Consider the following 21,030-nt stretch of genomic DNA (forward strand, 5'->3'; position numbering starts at 1 on the left):
TAGTTCTCTACAACATCTCTATCTTTTCTTGACAACTAAAATATTATTTCCACTTTTGGTACAATGTTTGTTCTGTAATCCAAGGAAACAAATCATAACAAACAAATAGATTGATGATCTTTGCCTTGATAGCATGTACAAGATAAACACAATTTATACTATCAATTGGCAAAGACCAACAATCTAAGCATAAATATAATTCCTCAGAATCTCACAACTATATAACAAATAACAATGCTACAGCCTACAAAAGCATTTGGAATTCTAATCCCACTCTATTTGCTCTATGGTTTATATGTTGGATCCAATACCGAATTCGGGTCGGGTCGGGTCCGAATTCAATAAATCTAGATCCAACCCATAAAATTGAATGAATCCAATTTTAAAACTTGATCTGGCCCCATGGATCCTTTAAAACGGGTTGGATTAGATCTAAGCGGGTCGGGTTGGGCCAGATCATGGGTCAACCTGACCCATTTGTAGCGTTAAACCGAACTGAGAAAAGGGCAAGAGAGAGAGGGGAAGAGAGGGAGAGGGTGAGGGTGAGGGAGAGGGAGGGAAGAAAGAGAGGGTGGGGACGCTGGTGGTGTCCACCAGAGCCTCCCCACGCTCAACTCCCTTGTTTCAATCGCGAATTCATGATTTTAATTTTTTTTGACCAACTTCACTATAGGTCCGCAAACTAAAAAAGGGGGTTATTAGATGATATCCGCAACGACATTGCCGACTTTCTATTAGGTGAAGTTCATAATGGCATTGCCAACGTCATCCGATATCCTCAAAAGAAATACAAAATAAGGGCTTTCATCCCTTTTCAATCGGCCAATTCCAAACACTAGCTTCCTCAAAAAGCCTCCAAAGGGTAATTCTCTCTCTCCCCTCTCCTTCCCTCCCCGCCTCTCTCTCTTTTCCTTCTCTTCATTCTCCCTCTCCTCCTCATTGTCGATCCTCCAACGGGTGCAGAGGTCCTCTGACAGCCTCCAAAGGTCTCTCTCCTTTTCCCTTCTCCTCTCTCTCTCTTCCTTCTCCTCCCCCATCCCCTTCTTGCCAGCCCTCCAAATGGTACAATAGCCCTCCAATGACCTCAGCCAGCCTCTGGAGGGTTTCTTTCCCTCACCTTCCCTCCCCCTCTATCTCTTTTCCTCTTTTTTCTTTCGGTGTTCTAAATTTCATGTTGGAATCATACCAATAGGCTGCTGGTACAGTTCGGCATGCCATGAACCATCCAATTTCGGTCAGTTCGGCAAACCCCGCATGTAACTAAGAAAGTTCATTAAGAAGTGAAGCATCTAAAGAATTCTTGACTACATCCTGATTCCTAAGAAGACATGATTATGTGATATCTAATAAAGTATAGTATACAATGCAAAAAAGACTATCACAAAACCCAAGATCAAGAAACACAGCAAAAGACATTCTCAAGTGACAAGATACAAGGATCAAAGTAAGGTTTTAAATCCCATGAGACAAGGGTGTCCCGACTTCTCTATGGAATAGGATGCCCCATTGTCCTACCCTGTTCCGACGGTAGTCCCGATCACACATCCTGATAGATATTCTCCATCTCTCTCCCCTTCTTCTTTTCCTTCTTTCTTTCTTTTCTTCATTCCTTTCTTTCGTTTCTTCTTTATTTCCTTCTTTTCTTTTTTTCTTCTACCTTCCTTTCTTTCTTTTCCTTTTTCTTCCTTTTCTTTATCCTTTCCTTTCTATCTTTTTTTCCTTTCTCTTCCTCTCTCTTTCGTTCCTTTCTTTCCTTTCCTTCTCCCTTCATTGCTTTCTTTCATTTAACTTCTTTTCTTTCACTTTTTCATTTTCTTCATCTTTGCTTCCTTTATTTGTTTCATCTTTTCTTCTTCTCTTCTTGCATGCATGGGTTTCGGAGTTCCAAATCCATTCCTATCCCGTTTACTCACAGGAATGCGATGAGATAGCTGGAACACCCCCCATCCCATCAGGACATAAAACCTTGGATGCATATGTTACCTAATTGCATTAGTTTGATTTATGTTATTCAAGCTTCCACTGACAATTACAAGCCTGAGGATTTAAAGCATTACACTATCTATGCATGCCAACTCACCACCTAGTTTGCTTTCCCATAGGGAAAGACCTCAGGAGTTTCTCCACACCCCAGGGCGTAGCTTGTGTGGAGAGATGAGAAAGAAGGGAAGGAACAAGGAGAAAAAGTGCGAAGGAGAGAGAATTTTTTTTTTTTTTCACTCAAGGAACAGCCTTTCTTTTTACAGAAAAGGCCCCCCTTTCTAGGTTGCCAGCATCTCCTAATGTTATTGGGAGAGGATGCACATAGGCAAGAAGGTATGCTTACTTAAGAGTTGGCCCCTTTCTACTAATAAGGTCAGGAGAGAGAGGGTGCACTCCACAAAAGCGAACGACGCTTCTATCCTATATTTTAGGAGAGAGGAGTGCTCCACTCCCAAGTAGCTGGCCTCACCTTTTCTCCAAACTATTAGAAGGGGCAATCTTGATTTAAATGCACCCCTTCGCAACTTCGAAAGCCAAATAAAGGCTTTTGTCTTGTATTTCTCTAAAATTAGGTGCTCAACAGGATAAATGATGCTCTATCATGCACTCCACAGGCCCAATAATGCTAGAACATGCCCTCTAGTTAGCTTTTAAGGCCAACTAATCAAAAACATATGTTTATCATCAATCAAAAAAAAGCAGGAAAAGGGGAAGGCAGCACTACAAACTACAAAGTGTTGCCATAGTCCCGTATATCATAAACTAAGTGGCATCACAAATTCCCTTTAAAAATCCAATGTAAAATAAAGCAGTTATAACAAGGTTACATCATCTCAATATTGAAAAAATATAAGACTTTCTCTTTTCTAATAATAAGATAATGGTATGCAATAATAGAGTAAAAGCAATTTTGCAAGTGTTTGTTTTATCTTGATTAACAAAATCAAAATATAGAAATTAAAAAAGTTGCAAACATACAAAGAAATTTACTCATGCCACAAAAAGATTGCTATATAATTTAAATACATTTTTATGAAAATTTATCACAACAGTTTCATTCCATTCTCCATAAGATATATTACCTACAGCAATTACCAGTCAGTGATTATTATTTCATAAGTATATGCAAAATGGGAGTTGGGGGGGAAAATCAAATTACATACCCGAAAGAGAGCTCGTTCTCCAACAAGAGAGTAATGCTGTGCACCAACTAAACAATATTTCTTCTGTCGGTTTTCAACTGCAAAGTACATGTGCTGGTGAAGATCCCGGAGTGCCACAATTGCTCCTATTTAAAGAACAGAACTTTGTTCAAATTCATGATACCTTATTCAGATATGGACATGTTCTGTGCAGATAGTTAAACATAAATACCATCAGGAATCTTATAGTCTGTATCAGTGGTCCATCCTTGATTCCTAGAGGCAAAATTCTGCGTCAAGTTTTGGCCAGCCTTTGCAGCGAATATCCCACATAAAGGTGCATACAAAGCCAAAAGCATCTGTGAATAAAAGTATTTAGATATGCTTTATAAAATATATATATACACACACACACACTTGAAGAAGACGCCATACTGCACTGTAACAAACTCATTCAGTGCTGTGATAAGAATCAAATTTAAAAAAAAATTAAAAAAAAATCCTTCCAAATAATGAGGAAATAAGGATTCATCTACAAACTTTATAAATTATAACCATAAGCTTGCATTGCTTAGAATCGCTTGCAGAATTATACCTATTTCATATGTTCTTTCAAAAGTACCCCTTAAAAATGTAAAACTGGCCAAATTAGGAAAATGAAATATGTCACGCGAGTCAAAGAATTTGCTCCTGATGTAGATGTGACAAAATTATCATGTAAAACAAATTGTTCTAATTTAAGTGTCACTCAGACCAGCAGAAGTAAACCATATCTCCGCAATCCTCTAAAGAAATTACCAAAACATTCAGTTAAAGAGATACTCAGAAAAGACAAAAAAAGGGAACATTGTGGACCTGAATTTCAGATATTGCTATAGTCAAATCAAAACCAGAAATGGAGCCCTCCCCGAACCAACCACTCTGCACTTGGCCAAAACCCACTTCATTCTCCAAAACCATCTTGTCGATCTTAATAGAAGCAGCCAGATGTTTTAAGATGTAATTGCCATGATATAAGGGAGAAAATCCAGATGTCTCCACCAAAATTTCCTGCCCAGGAGCTGGAAGACTTGTAGAATGTGCATCACCAAGGCCAGTAGGCATGCTTGTTGAAACTTGAGAAGCAAGAATAAGTTCACCAGATCTACCATGAGATGACAAAGCAACTGCTGTATTGGAGTGAAAATGGGGCATAAGAGATTCTCTTGTTTGATTGAGCATATTTCTATGAAGATGCTGACTAAAAATTGTCAATCGATTTAAATCAAATAAGAGACTTTTCCCAAAGCTCATAAGCTGCAGGCTCATATCAGCTTCTAGAATTAGCTCCTGAATGTTGTCTAAGAAGTGAACCAAAACAAAAGGATATCAGTATATTATAAGCTGGGTTGTAAAATATAAGAAATTACAATTATTTACCTGATCCATCCGTAACAGCAAGAGCAAGAGAAAACTGAGATATATCTACATTAAGTGCCCTGACAAAGTTATGTTCGAACACCTTCCACTTTTCTGAATTTGAAGCTGAGGACACAATGCCTATGTCATGCTCCTCAATGGAACAGTTAGTTGATCTAACAATATGTTCACTGGAAAGTGTCAGGATGCCAACTTTTTCAGATGATTTTCCAGATACACTGCACACCCATGAAAAGCATTTCATGGCCAGAAGACAATACAATTTATAGCACTCAATGAACATAGCCAGTGTTGATGTTTCAAGAAAGATTAAACCACCCTGTCCACAATATTAACACCGCATAAGAAGCAAGTAATTTAAATCGGTGTATCTTTTCAGAAAACAATAAAGAAGGAAAATGTGTATTTAATGCCAAATTTGCAAAAAAAGTACATGAAGCACTGAAACAAGACTGACTGAGACAAGCCAAATGAGAAAAATAGGATATTCTTCTAATGATGCCAGTAGAAGCAAGACAAAGAGCAATCTATTTATTAAAGAAAAGAGAATATGAATGACAGGATCGCTGAACATGTCCAAAAATGATATGAAAAATCATTAATTTTTTTAAAAGAAAAATATGCAGCAAATGTATTTGAAGCATTAACAGTTGTATCTTCAAGCCATTATTACCACCTGGAGTTTGCACCTGATTGTCTGGAGGTCCTGGCAAAAGGAAATTGAAGTTTTTAGCATACTTGGTTGATGTGTTGCAGTTAGCAGGGTCTTCATACAACATTCAGCCATAAAAACCTCACCAAATTTAATCTCCATGAAAATCCAGCAACCAGATGAGGACCCAGGATTATCTGTCACAAGCAATCGACCTGCTTCCACATTATGATTTGGACCGCATGAGAGGGTCTCTGGTTCTCCAGCATTCAGAAAGGCTCTTTCTGCTTCATATGAAGTCGGGAAGGCACCACCATGAGAACCAACTTGTAAACTGAATATGCAGTTACAGAGTGAGAATTGATGTAATTTTTTTAAAGATTGATCAAGTTGGGTCTTAAGCTGCAATATATCCATGCCAATTTCCACAGAACTTTGATGGTTGAAAACAACTGACTGAATTTTCGAAATATTAATCAGCATTTCTGCAAAACTTCCACTGCATGAGATCTGGATGAAAGATTTTTGAACAAAGACTCCAATACCGAAACTAAGTAATTTAATCATATTGCTTATCATTATCTCCTTGCATGTAGATCGCATGCTGACATTGTCCATGGCACTGCTGGAAGCTTCATCGGAATTCATAGAACTTAAATGTTTATTTCGTGAATCATTCAAAATGATGTCCACAGACTCAGATTCAAGTGCAGCATCAACTAAAATTTCTGTATTCTTAATAAACATGTTTTCATCAGTAGCTTTAGATTTTGCCAAGTCCGGATCATTATATTTCTTGGCTAAAGTCATTACTTTACTGAAGAATTCTCGAGGATAACAAAGACTGATGTCCAAATTACTAAAACCAGATGATGCTGAAAGCATAGCTTTAAAAACCTGAAAGAAGAAGAGACGTGAACACAGGCAGTATATACCAATAAACAAAATTATATGAAACAAGCTATTAAGAAACAAACCTACTTGCACGCATGCATAGCATGGTGAGAGATGAACCACCCTGATGTATGTCAAACCACACTAGATCATAATATTGCAGTTGTGTCTGTGTTTGCCAACAAGACTAACTTGTTTGATGCTCAAGAAAGGGCATTATAACAATCAGTATGCGGGCATATTATCATTAATTTTCCAGCTTAAGATTGATTAATAGAAAGCCCTGATGTAGGGTAAAATTAAGCAGGTTTTGCTAACCTCATCATTCTCCCATGGTCCTATTCACCTTACCATTTCCTAAATTGTTCCAGCAATCTAATTTGCATATTGCTCAGAAATATCATGGACATGTAAATGAGTATTAAGAATTACAAACTTTTTCAAGTTTTAAGAATAGAAATTAGAATTAAAACTTGAAGCAGATCAATGAATTGTGCCTATGCCAACACCTGTTGTAATTAAGATCATCCTGCATCATCCTTTTACTTTGATGTTAATTTAGTATTAGTTAATAGAACTTGGCAAAGTCCAATTCAACTACCCACGTAACAAAAATACAAATGTTCTATAGCTCAAGAAGAAAAAAGAAGAAGGAAAAAAAAAAAGAATGATATTTTAAAACCCACCGTTATTTTCATAACATTCACATGTTTCAAAGTTACTATAACAATAAATTAATTCAAGACTATGCTCTTACACCATTAGACCAAATTTAGTAAATTTTGACTTCATAGACATCTACAATTAAAGAAAATAATGACATTTTTTTAAAACAAAATCCATTGCCCATATGGTAACTTTCAAAGCTCAAATGGCCTGAACATTGACAGTTTATGAGGCAGACCTTGACAAAGTACCTTGATGAACTGCCCAGCACCTAACTGGCTGCCAATGACAACCTTTTGCAGGGCACTCAGCTTGGACAACACCTTACAATCAGGAATAACAACAGCAGCATACAATATTGGTATTGTGTGAGATGAGTTTGCCAAATCAGAAAATACACCCATATCAGGACAGGTTGATATAGCATGCCGTGTAAGGTCAAGATGGGACAGTATAGTCAGGATTTCAAACCTTGGTTGAAACACGTGAACATCTACTGGGTATTTCAGAGAATCTTTTATATGAAATGTGATTTAGGAATTCTGGTACTTTCCCATTAGGAAAGGGAGCCAAAATTATTGAACAAGGAGGAATAGAAGGGATAATAGATATTCCAAATTAGGACCAAATAACAAAGAGGAAAAATGAAATGTCTGTTCAAGTTTGTGGTCGTCAACTTTCAATTAATATTCAAATCCCAATAAAGTTTTTTTCTAACCAAAAAGATTTGATAAAAATATCATTACCTGGAGGAAAATCAAAAGTTCATCCGCATATAAATAAACTGCAACACCAGTTGTAATTCCACTGAGACTAATTGATAGAACATCTACTTCTGCAGATAATGAACGAAGATAATCTCTGCAAAAGATTCCCAAATATTACAAAATTGCAAATTAACAAGCGGGCATGAAGATAAAATTTAATATTACCAAAATAAAACAATCAGGGAATGGGAGAACATGGCCACATGCACTTGAGCATATGGCCCTCAACCCCACAAGTATATGCAAACAGAAAACTAAGTCCATGAAGAGTCTCATCCCAACCACGGGCAAGTGCGGTAAACGATAGAAAATAAATGTCTAAAATTGATATGGTAACATTATGTGTTGTGATATTTATGTTTTTTTGAGTGATGATTTTATCATAATTCATTTGTTGCACAAATCATAAAAGCTCTAATATCATGAAATTGATAATTTGGACTCTATATAGAATTTCCAAGTTCACGTTTTCTCTCCTTATCATTTTACGATTTTTCCATATCAAACCTTCTATTTTTAACAATGAAACACCTTAACATTCCTAACCATCAAACATAAAAAAAGTTTAAACTTTGGAAAAGGAAAAGTTCATGATTTTGTAATGAAAACCCTTCAAAACCAGCTAATTGAATATATTATCTTGCTAAAATAATTGCCACCAGAAGAACATGTGAAACATCATGAAAGGACCAGGTCTGAAGCTATGCAGAATGAAAGTCTGAAATGCCTGATGATGCCTGATGATTAGGCATTAAATGACTTGGTTGACTTTCAAGGCTTCTGTTTCGGAAGGTGATGGCTAGGTTTTTGAATTCCATGTTGAGAATATCATGAAAATTAACATGATATTATAGCTACATTCAAGTCTTCAAATTGCCAATCAACTTCCCAATTCAGGGGGATGCCTTTAGGGTCAACTATAGGGATTCTGGGAAACATTTGAGTCTTGTTTAATTATCAAGCTTTTTTGTTTTTGTTTTGTTTCTATGGGGGATGGTGGGTGGCCACTAGGTGGGGGGGTGAGGGTGGCACACACAATATTATCCAGACAAAGCACAATTTAGCCCACAAGTATGACCCTGTTAAGGACATCAAATATCCAAATATCCTGACAGGAATTATCAAAAAAATTGCATTAGGTTGCTTATCCTGCACTTATACACAAAATCAGTAAAACAAATAAATGTACCGAAATTGTGATGCAAAAGCTCAGGTTGCAACATGAATTGATGGTGAAATTCGATAGATAGGGACAAGAGAGAGTAGGAGTACATTAGACTTTACCTGCAGATTGAGGAATGTATTGTTATTGACATGGGTCCAACGACATGAGATTTCTGATTTACTTCTAAATGGTCAATGGATACAACTATGCCCATGAATCTTAAACAAGCATCAAGCGCAATCCGCCCTCGAGCAACATATCTTTCACTGGCATGTGCTTCCAAAATGTCTAACGTGCGGGGTTCCTTATACCAAATGTACTCAGTATCCACCTCATTGAAACTTGACTCTTCAGTCAGCGCAGCTAAAACAGCTTTAGAAGCTGGCCACACAGCAAATTCAATATTTGCGAGATCCAAAGCAAAAAAATAATTGTTATTTTCCTTAGCAACTATAGGGCTCTTGTATTGTTCAGTATCATGGGACAGCTGATCTTGTGAAAAAATTCGAATAGATGGTCCAGCAATGAGTGCTCCAATTTGGATGTTCCTAACTGGAATCATATTAATCAACAGAATCTTCAGCCTACTAGTGTATGATCTTATCCTATCCTCCATCCTGATTTCAGGTTTCTCCTCATGTACAATTGACGAAGATGAAGGACTTTGCATTCTCCCAGTAGTAGTAGCCCAATGACAACAATGATGCAGCTGCCCAAGCAACAGAGAAGAAAAAACTATAGATGAATAATCCAAATCAAGGTTCATTTTTCCAATTGTCAAGCTGCATTTATGAAGTCCATAGTCTCCACTGTCAAGATATGGATCTATAAGGAAGTTTTGAAGCTCGCAAAGAACAAATGGCTCCTCAGTCTGCTGAATATTTATCTCTGCATATATCTGACAAACTTTCTTCCAATTTGACCACAAGTTTCCAATATTATTTTCCAAGACAAAGACTGAAGCATTATCTGCAGAAATTGAAGAATCAATAGCATCTCGTTCTGATGGATCATATGCCAGAGCAGGGTCACTCCACATGATTATCTTAGATTCAGTGCCAGACCGAACTTTAGGTGCTTTAAAAGATAAGGTTCGCTTAATTCCTGGGTCATTATCCCCAAATGAAATGCTTGAAATATAAGACAGGCATAACCTCAGTTCACCAAGAACACTAAGTAATGATTTTGTAATGCTGTTGACTGTATAGTTAAAGCACAAGCACTTCATTATTAGACAAAGTGAAGGCAGTTTAACATGATGAAACCTTGCTTCATGCTCAACTTTTCCACCGATAGGATCATGAGCAGAAGTTGCAGAACAAAGGGTGATGTAGAGTTCTCCTAAACTGAGAGTCAATTGAAACTGCAAACAAGAATCTTGAGAAACACCATCGAGAATAAGTGCAGATGATCTACTGATTCCTTGGTGCAGACAAAGGATGCACAAATTAAAAAATAAACGTGCAGCTAGCTGATAGATGAAGCAGATAAATCTCCAAAGAAGTGATACTAGTGCAAGAATTCTTAACAATGAAGTGGTTACAAGACTGATTGATGTCTTCAAATCAGTGGATGATGAGCGCGATGATATTCTGTGGCGTGCTATCTGTCGTGCACGTCCCACAGCCTCTGCAGGAAGTTTCTCCTCTAGTTCATTAATTAGTTTCCACTGATGTTTAGCATGACTCAAACATTTGCTATCGTTGGACACCCTAGCAACATTTTCTTTTAATGTCACATTAGCAGAATATCCAACCAATGATAGCAGTAACTCATAGGCACAAACATATCGTGACCATAGCACAACAATGTTAACAATCCTTTGCAAAAAAGTTCTATGAAGAGTCAAACAACCAAGTTTTTGTCCAGCTATCTTCCAGAGCTCCTGACCATTCCTGACACCATCACATTCTTTGGAGGATAATACATATGACATTACCAAAAGGAGAGGAATACTATCTGGTGAAAATTTGATGTCTACATGTGCTATTTGGATACCAAATCCCAGTGGTTGAAAACCTTTTAATCTGACACATGTTGACAGACCCATCAAAGATGTGATACAGTTTGTGTGATCATTATCCTTCAACCTGAACTCCAGACTATTGCAAGTAATAGTTAAAATTCTCTCCTTGCTAGGCAGAAGTAATGAGTGTAGTATTCCTCTTAAGAAAGAACTGTACTCAAGAAGCTCAGGTTCCAAAGAAATATCATTCACCTTCAACACACAAGTATGATATGCATTCATAAATTGCAACTTTAATTGGATGTCTTGGAGTTGTACCTGACAACAACTTAATATAACACCAGACAAAGACGTCGCTGTATTTACTGAAGAAGACCTATACAGAAGTCCTTCAATCATTTCATGCATGGAAGCACCCTGAAAATAATAAGAAGCATGTTCTATAGTGTCTGAGCTAACATTATGTTCATAGAGGTTGGAATAAAACTATCATGCTACATCTGCATATATTAGATACATAATGGCCTCACGTAATCTTTCATGCAGATTCACATATGAACACTCATTCTACATGTGAAAAAATATGTGGGAGTATGACAAGTAAATGAACATGATAACAGGACAAACCATGATGCATAGAATGCACGTCAGACATGTATCATAAACATCATTACCATTGCCCTTGTCTTCTTACAGTAAGGCCTTCTTCAAATCATATTGCCTCAAAATCATGTTTAACCATGAGATCTATCATCCTCTTCATGCCTTATAGGTTAGTCTTCTAACCTCCTCACTCAAACAAACTGAAAAGAGTTCCCTTCAGTTGGAAATTTTGTTTCATACACTAGCTGTCCTCTGTGGACTCTATTTAGGCAATCCAATATTTTTTGTGTGTGATGGTGCGATGCACAATTGCACACAATGGCGACACCACCAAGAGAGGGGCACTTACTTAACCTTTGTTCAAGCCATCCATTTTCCAACTTATCTCTTGATTGGATTAAGCATGTTTTCCTTGTTCATTTTCCAAATAACCTTTCGATCTGAGGATGTCAGTGCATTGACTGTGATTTATGGAGATGTAATTAGCATGCTAACATGATTATCATTTCACTCCATATTCAACTATTCATCTGGCCAAAGCAATAATATAAGTGGGCAGTCCATATCATATAATACTGTTCAAAAATAACATGGTAGGTATCAGCAGTGGCCCATCTTGCTACCAAATTAATAGTACCAAAGCATAGTTAAGCAACTTATTGTGTTACAAGGTCAGATAAGTTTTTAATCCTGAATATATTAGGAGTGACCTTAATTACCTGACATGGAAACAGATGCAGAAGTGGAATCAAGTACAGAAGCGAAGAAGTGGGACTTTAAATAAGAAAAATAGATAGGAAAGAATGGAAGTATTTAGAAAGTGGAAGTAGGTTTCCAAATAATCCAGAGCAACTGTAGTACCCTATGTAGAATTTTCCCAGCTACAAAGGCAACAAGAAATTTGCAGATTTTCTGCTTCTTTCTTCTACCCAGTGGTGATACACTATTCAAAAAATGGTTGCTAAAAAAAAAAAAAAAAAGTTTCAGATCTGAGTTGTTTGGCCCTGGCCAATCAGATAAAAAATTGAGCAGAAATTTATCCTAGACAAAGACCAATGCCTAGTTTGGTGCAAAACTATTGCCAAGTCCAACCTGAATTAGCAAACTTGTGCTCGGCCAACTCAAAGTCTGCTATGTTTAACTCAATCCGTTGAGTTTTTAGTGCCTCAACATTCAGCCCACAGCAGGCCCGCAAACCAGACCCACAGGCACGCGCAGCCTGCAGGCACATAGGCCTGCAGACCCAGCCCCAGGCATGCACGGCCTGCAGCACGTGGCCTGAGACATGCGAGGCGCGGTCTACCATGCAGTCCATCACATGGTCCACACGTGGTTTCATGCAGTCCATGCTCGGATGCATGCGATCGGGCAGCCACGGGGGCATGCGGGCATGATCGGATGGCTACGGGCACGTGCATGAGTGATCAGGCGGTCTGACCGTTCTGGAGTCCCAATAGAAGTCGGTTTTAAGGCTTTTTTAAGAGGCCCGACGGATGTGGAACACAAAAAGCGGCTGAGGATTTTGGGAGGCGGTCAGAGAGTCTTTTTGAGTTTTTTTGAAAGCATTAAGAGGATTTTGAGAGTTGAGAGCTTCTTGTTAAGAGAGAGATTGATATATGAGAGTTAAGAGGGTGTGATCTCCTCTTGTATTTATTCTCTCATAGTGAAGCTTGCATGCCCCATGAAGGTATCCACATTTTTTGTGATTTTGTCCTTTGTGCTTGTTTCTTCTTTCTTTCTCTTATGATATCGACATCGTCATCGACGTTGAGATCTTGGACAGAGATCCATATTTCGCACTCATGAGGAATCCTCCCAACAAGTGGTATCAGAGCACCATGTTGTCTGGATTATGGCGGTGTTGATCGAGGTTAGAGAAGATGGAGAAGACAAGCCCAATTAAAGTAGAAATCAATCGGTATGATGGAAAGAGCAATTTCTCCTTATGGCAAACGAGAGTGAAGGATGTACTCATCTAACAAAGATTGATTGATGCTCTTTTATGCAAGGAGAAGCCGACTACCATGGAGGAGAAGGATTAGAAGCGGCTCCAGATGCAGGCAGTGAGCACGATCCGCTTGTACTTGACGGATGATGTAGTGATTCATGTGCTTAGCGAGACTTTTTCGATGGCGATGTGGATGAAACTCGAGGAGATGTATATGACAAAGTCACTCACCAATGCTCTCTTCCTCTGAAAGCAGTTCTACCAGTTTCAGATGAACAAGAGACAGAGCATACAGGAGCATCTCAGCAACTTACAGAAGATCCTCATTGATCTCCTCAGCATTGGCGAGAAGATTGAGGAGAAGACAAGGCGTTGATCTTACTTTCGTCGCTTTTTCTTTTTTTTGAGTCTTTGATGATTGATCTTCTTGTGGGGAAGAACACCATCAAGATGGATGAGGTCATTTCTGTACTTCTTCAGAATGAGATTCTCAGACGGAAGAACTGAGCCTCGAGTTCAGACGGCGACTCGACTTTGACGGTGATTGGAGGTGGTGGTGGGCAGAAGATGAAGCTGCAGAGGATCGCAAAGTGGGCGGTCTAGATCCAAGTCGAGGGACTTCAGCAAGATCAAATACTACCGATATGATGAGTTGGAGTATCGAGTCAAAGATTGTCCACAACTCAAAGATCGGATGAAAGCTACTGCGGTAGCGGTCCAAAATAGCAACACTGAAAAATATAATGATGTTTTTCTGATTTCAGATGAGGTATCTACTTCTTCTCCTCAGTGGATTTTAGATTCGGCATGTTCATATCATGTTTGTTGTAGAGAAAAATTGTTTGACTCCCTAGAAAGTAATGAGATCACTGTTCATTTACCGGATGGATCAAGCTATGCGATCAAAGACATTGGGACAGTCAACTTGCAAATACATGATGGAGTGGTGAGGAAGTTGGATGAGATCTGATACATATCCAACTTCAAGAGTAATCTGATTTCACTGAGCAGACTGGATTCAAGCAGCTATAGTTGGAGAGCTAATAATAGAATCTTGAAGGTTGTGCGTGACTATAGGAGTGCTATGAAGGGAAAGAAATGTGGAGGATACTACCTCTTGATAACGAGCTCAGTGCAAGATGGAGCTTCAGATGTCAGTGGGAGCTCAACATGAGGTAGAGCTCCAGGTACAAATGGTTTAGGCATGAGATAAGAGATTCGAAAGATGACAGATGACGTCGTAGGGTTAAGTTTCTATTGCCGCAAGAGACTATCCCGAGCAGATTTCAGGTCAGGCAGATCACAGTATATGATGGAGATGGGATCAAATGGTCAAGCTCGACTTTCATGTTTGTCCATCCATGAGCAGCCAGATATTTGCCCTAGGGCATGGAGGTGAGATTATCCAAAAGCTTTTAAAGTTATGTGAAGGTCAAATGTCGAGTCGAGGTGAAAATTGTTGGATTTTTGATGCCTCAAAATTCTGCCCACAGTAGGCCTGCAGACTAGGCATGCAGGCCAACAGGCGCGTGCAACCCATAGCACATGTCCTAGGTGCGGTCCATCGTGCACAGCGCGCAGTCTACATGCGGGTGTGCACGATCGGGCGACCACGGGTGCGTGTGGGTGCGATCGGATGGCTGCGAATGCGTGCATGAGTGATCAGACGGTCTGAGGGTTCTGAAGTCCCAACAGAAGTCGGTTTTAGGGCTTTTTTAAGAGGCCTAACGGCTGTGGAGCACAAAAAGCGACTGAGGATTTTGGGAGGCGAAAAGTCTTCCTAAGTTTTTTTTAGAACATTGAGAGGGTTTTGAGAGTTAAGAGCTTCTTGTTGAGAAAAAGAGATTGATGTATGAGAGTTGAGAGGGTATGATCTTCTTTTGTATTTATTTTCTCTCATAGTGAAGTTTGTATGCCCCGTAGAGGTAAGTCTTGTGCTTATCCACGTTATTTTTGATTTTGTCCTTTGTGCTTCTTTCTTCTTTCTTTCTCTTGTGGTATCAACATCATCATCGACGTTGAGATCTTGGACGAAGATCCGTATTCTGCACTCATGAGGAATCCTCCCAACACAATCCTATCTACACAACCACATTGGGAATAACGTCTTGCAAGCTACTACCTATGTTACTTGTTTCTAGGGTTTTTTGAATGCCAACACTAATGGAGTCGTGCCATGAGCAAGCACGCAAACGTGACTTTCTTTGAATCATTCCATCCTAAAGTTTTTCTTCTTTTTTTTTTTTCCTGTTTGTGAGACGGTTGGTTTGCCCTTCTAATCAGAATTTATCTAGTACGCTTTAATTAATCTTTGCTTCCTTTTCTATTTGTTTTTGGCAAGTTCATGGGTGGGTAGACACATTCAGTTGCTCTATTAGGCTTCCATCTTACTTCATGAAGGGGCTCTAGCCACACCCGATCCTTGATATATCATTCCATGAGAAAAGTTTAATTTCCATTACCTAAAATTCAGCAACAGCGGTTTTATCGGTTCAAAGATAGCAAGGCAGTGGGACCAGACTCGAAACAACATCAATAGATTCGAAAGGACTCAAATAAAAAAAGTTAAAGCCACTAAAGTACCTGAGGATCGATCGAAGCAATCACCTTCTTCCTCTTTCTTGCGGCTAAATCTCTCGAACTCGAACGCTTCTTGCTGACAGTTTCCCTATAAACCATGGGCATACCAACCATCAACTCCTAAAAACTTATAACTTCATCAAATTACAGCCAAAAAATTTAAAAACAAAACAGAAACAAGATAAAAGATTCAGAACAAACCTTGGAGCTAGGGTTACATCGATACCTCGCACTTGAAGAACGAGGGAAGGGCTAGACCAGGGAGAAACCCGAATATGGACTTCCCCAACCTTAAAACTTTTGAATTCTAGAGACACAGAGTCTTCCATTAAAGAATTGAGTGCCGAGGGATCGAAGGACAGGTTCTTCGCTCTCCCATGGGATCGTAGAAACCCTAGTTCGAGCTCCATATCTGGTTCTTCTTGCAGCCATGGCCGTAGCCGAGCTGCTACCTTCGATCGCAGTGCCTCCGCGATGAACATCACGGCCGATTGGTATCGAAGGAATCAAGAGATCGGAGTTGTTCATCAATCTCTGCTCGCCATCACGGGGACGGACACCGGGGCCCTGAGAAGAACCGCGAACCAGAGAAGAACAGGAGCGCCTTTATCTGCGGTATCTAACAAATAATCGGCAACAACTGCCGACATCGCTAAGGATATTTGCATGCAACGTTCATATAACATAAACAGTACAATTAATTATATAATTTAAAATGTACCAAAAAATTAATGACAAGCGTGAACTCATGCTTACTTTTAGCTAACCAAATTAATAAAATCTTTGATCGGTATACAAAGTGATCAAAATCAAATCCCCTTGCAAGAGTTTAGGGGTTAAGGGTATTAAAGGAGAACCATGCCTTATCTAATCTAATATATATATTAAAAAATGAAATCTTCTGCATTGTTAGAACCTCCATCTCATATCTATCTCATGTAATTTTCGCTACATTTTGGTCATTTGATTAATTTCTATTTCAACATCTGAGGGTTAGTTTCGTAATCTTAATTCATGATATTTATTTCAGCCATTTGAGGGATCCACGGCCATTTAATTCCTGCGGTATTTCAGCCATTTGGTTCGTTTCCATAACACTGAAAAGCGCATCATTTAACTTCACAAGAAAAAGATAGCCATCATCACAAAATTTGAGCAATTTGAATTAATGATGAATTAAAAAATGCATCATTTAACTTCACATACTGAATATATTTTTGTAGTCAAAAGTAAAAGATAACCATCATAACAAAATTTGGGACTTTTGAAGCACACGTCATTTAATTTCGCATGCCGAATGCTAAACTGGGGCTATTAAAATGCAGACCAGGGTTTAGGTAGCATGGAAAGACGGTTAAAACCATACGGAATTATTTGATATGGGTAGCATGATGGTTGAGGAGTAGTGGGCGCTTGGGATTCCTATTTGGCTCCTGAGAAGTCTCAACCCCATATTAAATGAGTTCTGGCGTTCTATTTTCCTAGGAGGCCTCCCTACATCCATGCTTCCATGCCTCTGTGTCTGGTTTTAGAAGTTTGAAGAGTCAGACTCTTGCAGGCACCTGAACAATGGGTATTGTTTAGGTAATAGTCTTTATCTTATACTAGTTGTGAACCTGCGCATTGGATATAGGTTCTACATTATGGAATTGTTCATTTATTAAAAAAATATTTTTTATGAATAGTAACAGATGTCTATTCATATTTTTAATATCAATAATAGCAGACTTTAATAGCATGATTAAATATATATAAGTGAATTTCAATTACATCCATGAATGACATAATGCTTTCATTTAATATCGGAAGGATTGTTAGATAGGAGAGGCCAAATACGTAGTATATTGAAAATTAATTTCAATCCACATGACATTCATAGATTAAAAATTTGCTGCTTACATAGATAGCTTAATTGACTACTCCATTTTTACTCAGTTTCTACTTTTATATATATATATATATATATATATATATATATATATATATATATATATATATATATATATATATATATATGTATATACAAAATGCTTACCCAGCCATTATTGGAGCTCGATGTATATTCTCTTACAATGAGTAGATGAGACCATTTTTGGGAGGTCATTAATAAGGATTTTTTTTCTTTATTTTTTTTTTCTTTCAAAAGCTTTTTAAAAATCACTAAACTATAGCCACTACTTAGCAATATAGAAGATAAAGAAATGTAGACATTTGATTTACGTATCTGCAAGTGCAGACACTAAGATTATGCTTCCATTATTATTGTAATATTATTTGGTGATAAATATATATATAGATTTTGTTGCTACGAGGCTCAAATCTGGAACAGAGGAGGATCAAATGAAGATGGACTGGAGTGGCTGTAGTGATCTGATCTAATTCTCCTTCGAAGAATCCTAAAAAATCAGTCAAAATTCAAATGAGGATCCTCCAGTTCTTAACCCTCTGATACCTAGGTCAGTTCAAGCCTCGAGAACAGAGGGTGGAAAAAAGTAGAAGAGTATGGGAAGAAGATTTGAATAGAACTGGAGAGATTAGATTGAGTGAGAACTAGAGTTCTTTTTCAATAATTGGCAGAGTTCCCACTGACAGAGTCTCTCCTAGTCCTAGAATTGTATACTTACCAATGGAGACTCTCTAGCCCTTTATTTATAGAGAGATTGATGAGACCGTTTTAGAGTTTGTTAAGCTGTTATAGAGTTTGTTAGGTTATACCTGGCTATATTTTCCAACTGTATATGAGATTGTGGCCAACTATGGCCTAGTTATAGAGATTGTGGCGGAATCTAGTAAGATGGCCGCCGTCACTAAAGTAGTAGCTCACCTCGACAAATGATCGGGGTGAAACAAAGATCTATTATTATCAGCTCAGACCTATCATCTCGAGTACATAGAATATCGGGATATCTCAATTCAGGTCGGTAAAATACTGATCTGAGTCTGCTAATCAGTAAGTTAGTGCACCGCAATTTGGTACTTCGAGATTGATAGTTCTTTGACCTCATATGATGATGCCACGTGGCTTGGGATTAGTTTAGTGCACTAACACTTTGCCTCCTACTTCCTATGTCCGCAGTGATAACTTTCATATTGGACCAGGAAGTAGTATCTTCACATCTACCTTTCGTAGATTGGGTCTTCATTGGTTTAGGAGATTTTTGCCATCGAGATCGAATTTTATCGATCAAAAAACTTTCTCCCTATTCTCGCCTTTTGGCTCGATTTTTATCGGCTAAGAGATCTTAGTTCCATACTTGCCTTTTGATCCAATTTTCACCAATCAAGAGATCTTATCTCTATACTTGTCTTTTGACCTAATTTTCACTGGCCATGAGATCTTATCTCTATACTTGCTTTTTGGCTTGATTTTTATCAATCAAGAGATCTTATCTCTATACTTATCTTCTGATTCGATGTTTATCGATCAGAAGATCTTATCTCCATACTTATCTTTTGATCCAATTTTTATCGATCAGAAGATCTTATTTCCATCCTTATCTTTTGGTCCGATTTTTATCGGCTAAGAGATCTTATCTCCATACTTGTCTTTCGATCTAATTTTCATTGGCTAGGAGATCTTATCTCCATCCTTGCCTTTTGGTCGGTAAAATCTCCATCCTTGCCTTTTGGTCCGATTTTCACCGATCAGGAGATCTTATCTTTATACTTGTCTTTTGGTCCGATTTTCACTAGTCAGGAGATCTTATCTCCATACTTGCCTTTTGATCTGATTTTCACCGATCAGGAGATCTTATCTCCATCCTTGTCTTTTGGTCTGATTTTCATCGGTCAGAAGATTTTATCTCCATACTTGCCTTTTGATTCGATTTTTATCGATCAGGAGATCTTATCTCTATACTTTACCTTTTGATCTAATTTTTATCGATCAGGAGATCATATCTCCATATTTGCCCTCGCAGAGCTTTGCGGACTAAAAATTGGACTCGTGCCTCTCCAAAGTTTTGCCAAACTGAAAGTCAGATTCCATTTTTGCCCCTGGGGCTCAATCATTCATAGGTTCCATCGTCGGATATAAAGGTGCCACATCTCAATAATAACAGAATTTAATATTTGGGGTGAAAATGAAGACTTGACCTTTCAGAAAACTATCTGCCAGATCTCTCACAATCATTGCTTAAATGGATGGTTTGAAAATACCAAATAAGAGCAGGCCATTTATCGACACCTGATTGGCTTATCAGCCCGAGCATGGATTGGTCCATCATGGCTAAACCTGGAGGGGATGTGCTCAACCATCATCTGACTGAGTTGTCGGATTAGCGCTAAGTGTCGAGAATCAATAATAAAGCTAGTTAATCTAGGCCATTGGTTCGCCTATAAAAGGCTTTTGTCCTTCGGTCACTGTTCATTTCTGCTGTTATTGTGTAAAGGTGCTGTTAGATTATTTTCTCAGACTTTTCTATACTGAATGGCCATCAAAAATAGTGAGAAGTTCATCAGAGAGGGAAAAGAGGGGCCTATTCTTCATCTTTCAAGAAGATTTCATCTGTTTCTCTTAGGTATCGACCTTTTCTTCATCTATTTTTTTTCAACCATAGAGTAGCCATTCTTCCTTTTCAGTCCTTCTCATATCCCCCTCTTCATTTTTCTTTAGAGAACCTTCTTTGAAAATGTCTAAGAGAGGTAGGAAGGGGAAGAAGATTATAGATGACTGACAAATTAGGTCGACCCAGTCTGTATTAGCCTTAGAGATAGAAAATCCTCTTCAAGAAAATCCGGATACCAATCCCACAGACGAGGGGAGTTCAAACTGCGGTGTGAAATCTCCTGTACGTGATCTCATGGACTATCTTGATCCAGAAACAAAGATATCTATTTTGATCGAGGAGAACCTAATGAATCTTTAAAAAAAATATGATATACCTTATGAGTATGAGATGTTGGTGTCGGGTCCCGAAGATCAGGTTTCTGAACCCCCTTAGAGTTGTATAGCCTTCTATGATGAAGCCCTCTGATTTGGACTTTGATTTTCACTACACCCTTTTTTCTGCAATATTTTTGATTTCTAAAGGATCCATCCTACTCAAATAACCCTAAATGCAATTAGGATGATTATAGTGTTCATAATAATGGCCTCCAGGGTATAGAACTTAGGATTTCTTTGTTTAGGTCTTTGATTATTTTAAAAAGATATTTGAGTGAGAAAGATTGGTGGTACTTCTCACCTAAAAAAAATGCAAGTTTGGACCTAGTCTACCTTCCTCAATTCATGGCTGGAAAGGTT

General features: G+C 38.3%; 1 protein-coding gene across 1 annotated transcript in view; it reads right to left on the minus strand.

Moving 5' to 3' along the window:
- The window catches only part of LOC105034577 (uncharacterized), a 60,155-nt gene extending 43,755 nt beyond the window's left edge, over positions 1 to 16,400 (minus strand). Inside the window, 9 exon segments of the mRNA XM_010909790.4 lie at positions 3,147 to 3,271; positions 3,358 to 3,484; positions 3,981 to 4,465; positions 4,545 to 4,863; positions 5,221 to 6,093; positions 7,503 to 7,617; positions 8,808 to 11,071; positions 15,789 to 15,873; positions 15,987 to 16,400. Of these exon segments, the coding sequence (XP_010908092.3) occupies positions 3,147 to 3,271; positions 3,358 to 3,484; positions 3,981 to 4,465; positions 4,545 to 4,863; positions 5,221 to 6,093; positions 7,503 to 7,617; positions 8,808 to 11,071; positions 15,789 to 15,873; positions 15,987 to 16,267 (4,674 nt within the window). The 5' untranslated portion in view covers positions 16,268 to 16,400.
- Between the last annotated feature and the right edge of the window lie 4,630 nt (positions 16,401 to 21,030).

Source organism: Elaeis guineensis, chromosome 2, assembly GCF_000442705.2.
Source record: "Elaeis guineensis isolate ETL-2024a chromosome 2, EG11, whole genome shotgun sequence".
Lineage (NCBI taxonomy): Eukaryota > Viridiplantae > Streptophyta > Magnoliopsida > Arecales > Arecaceae > Elaeis > Elaeis guineensis.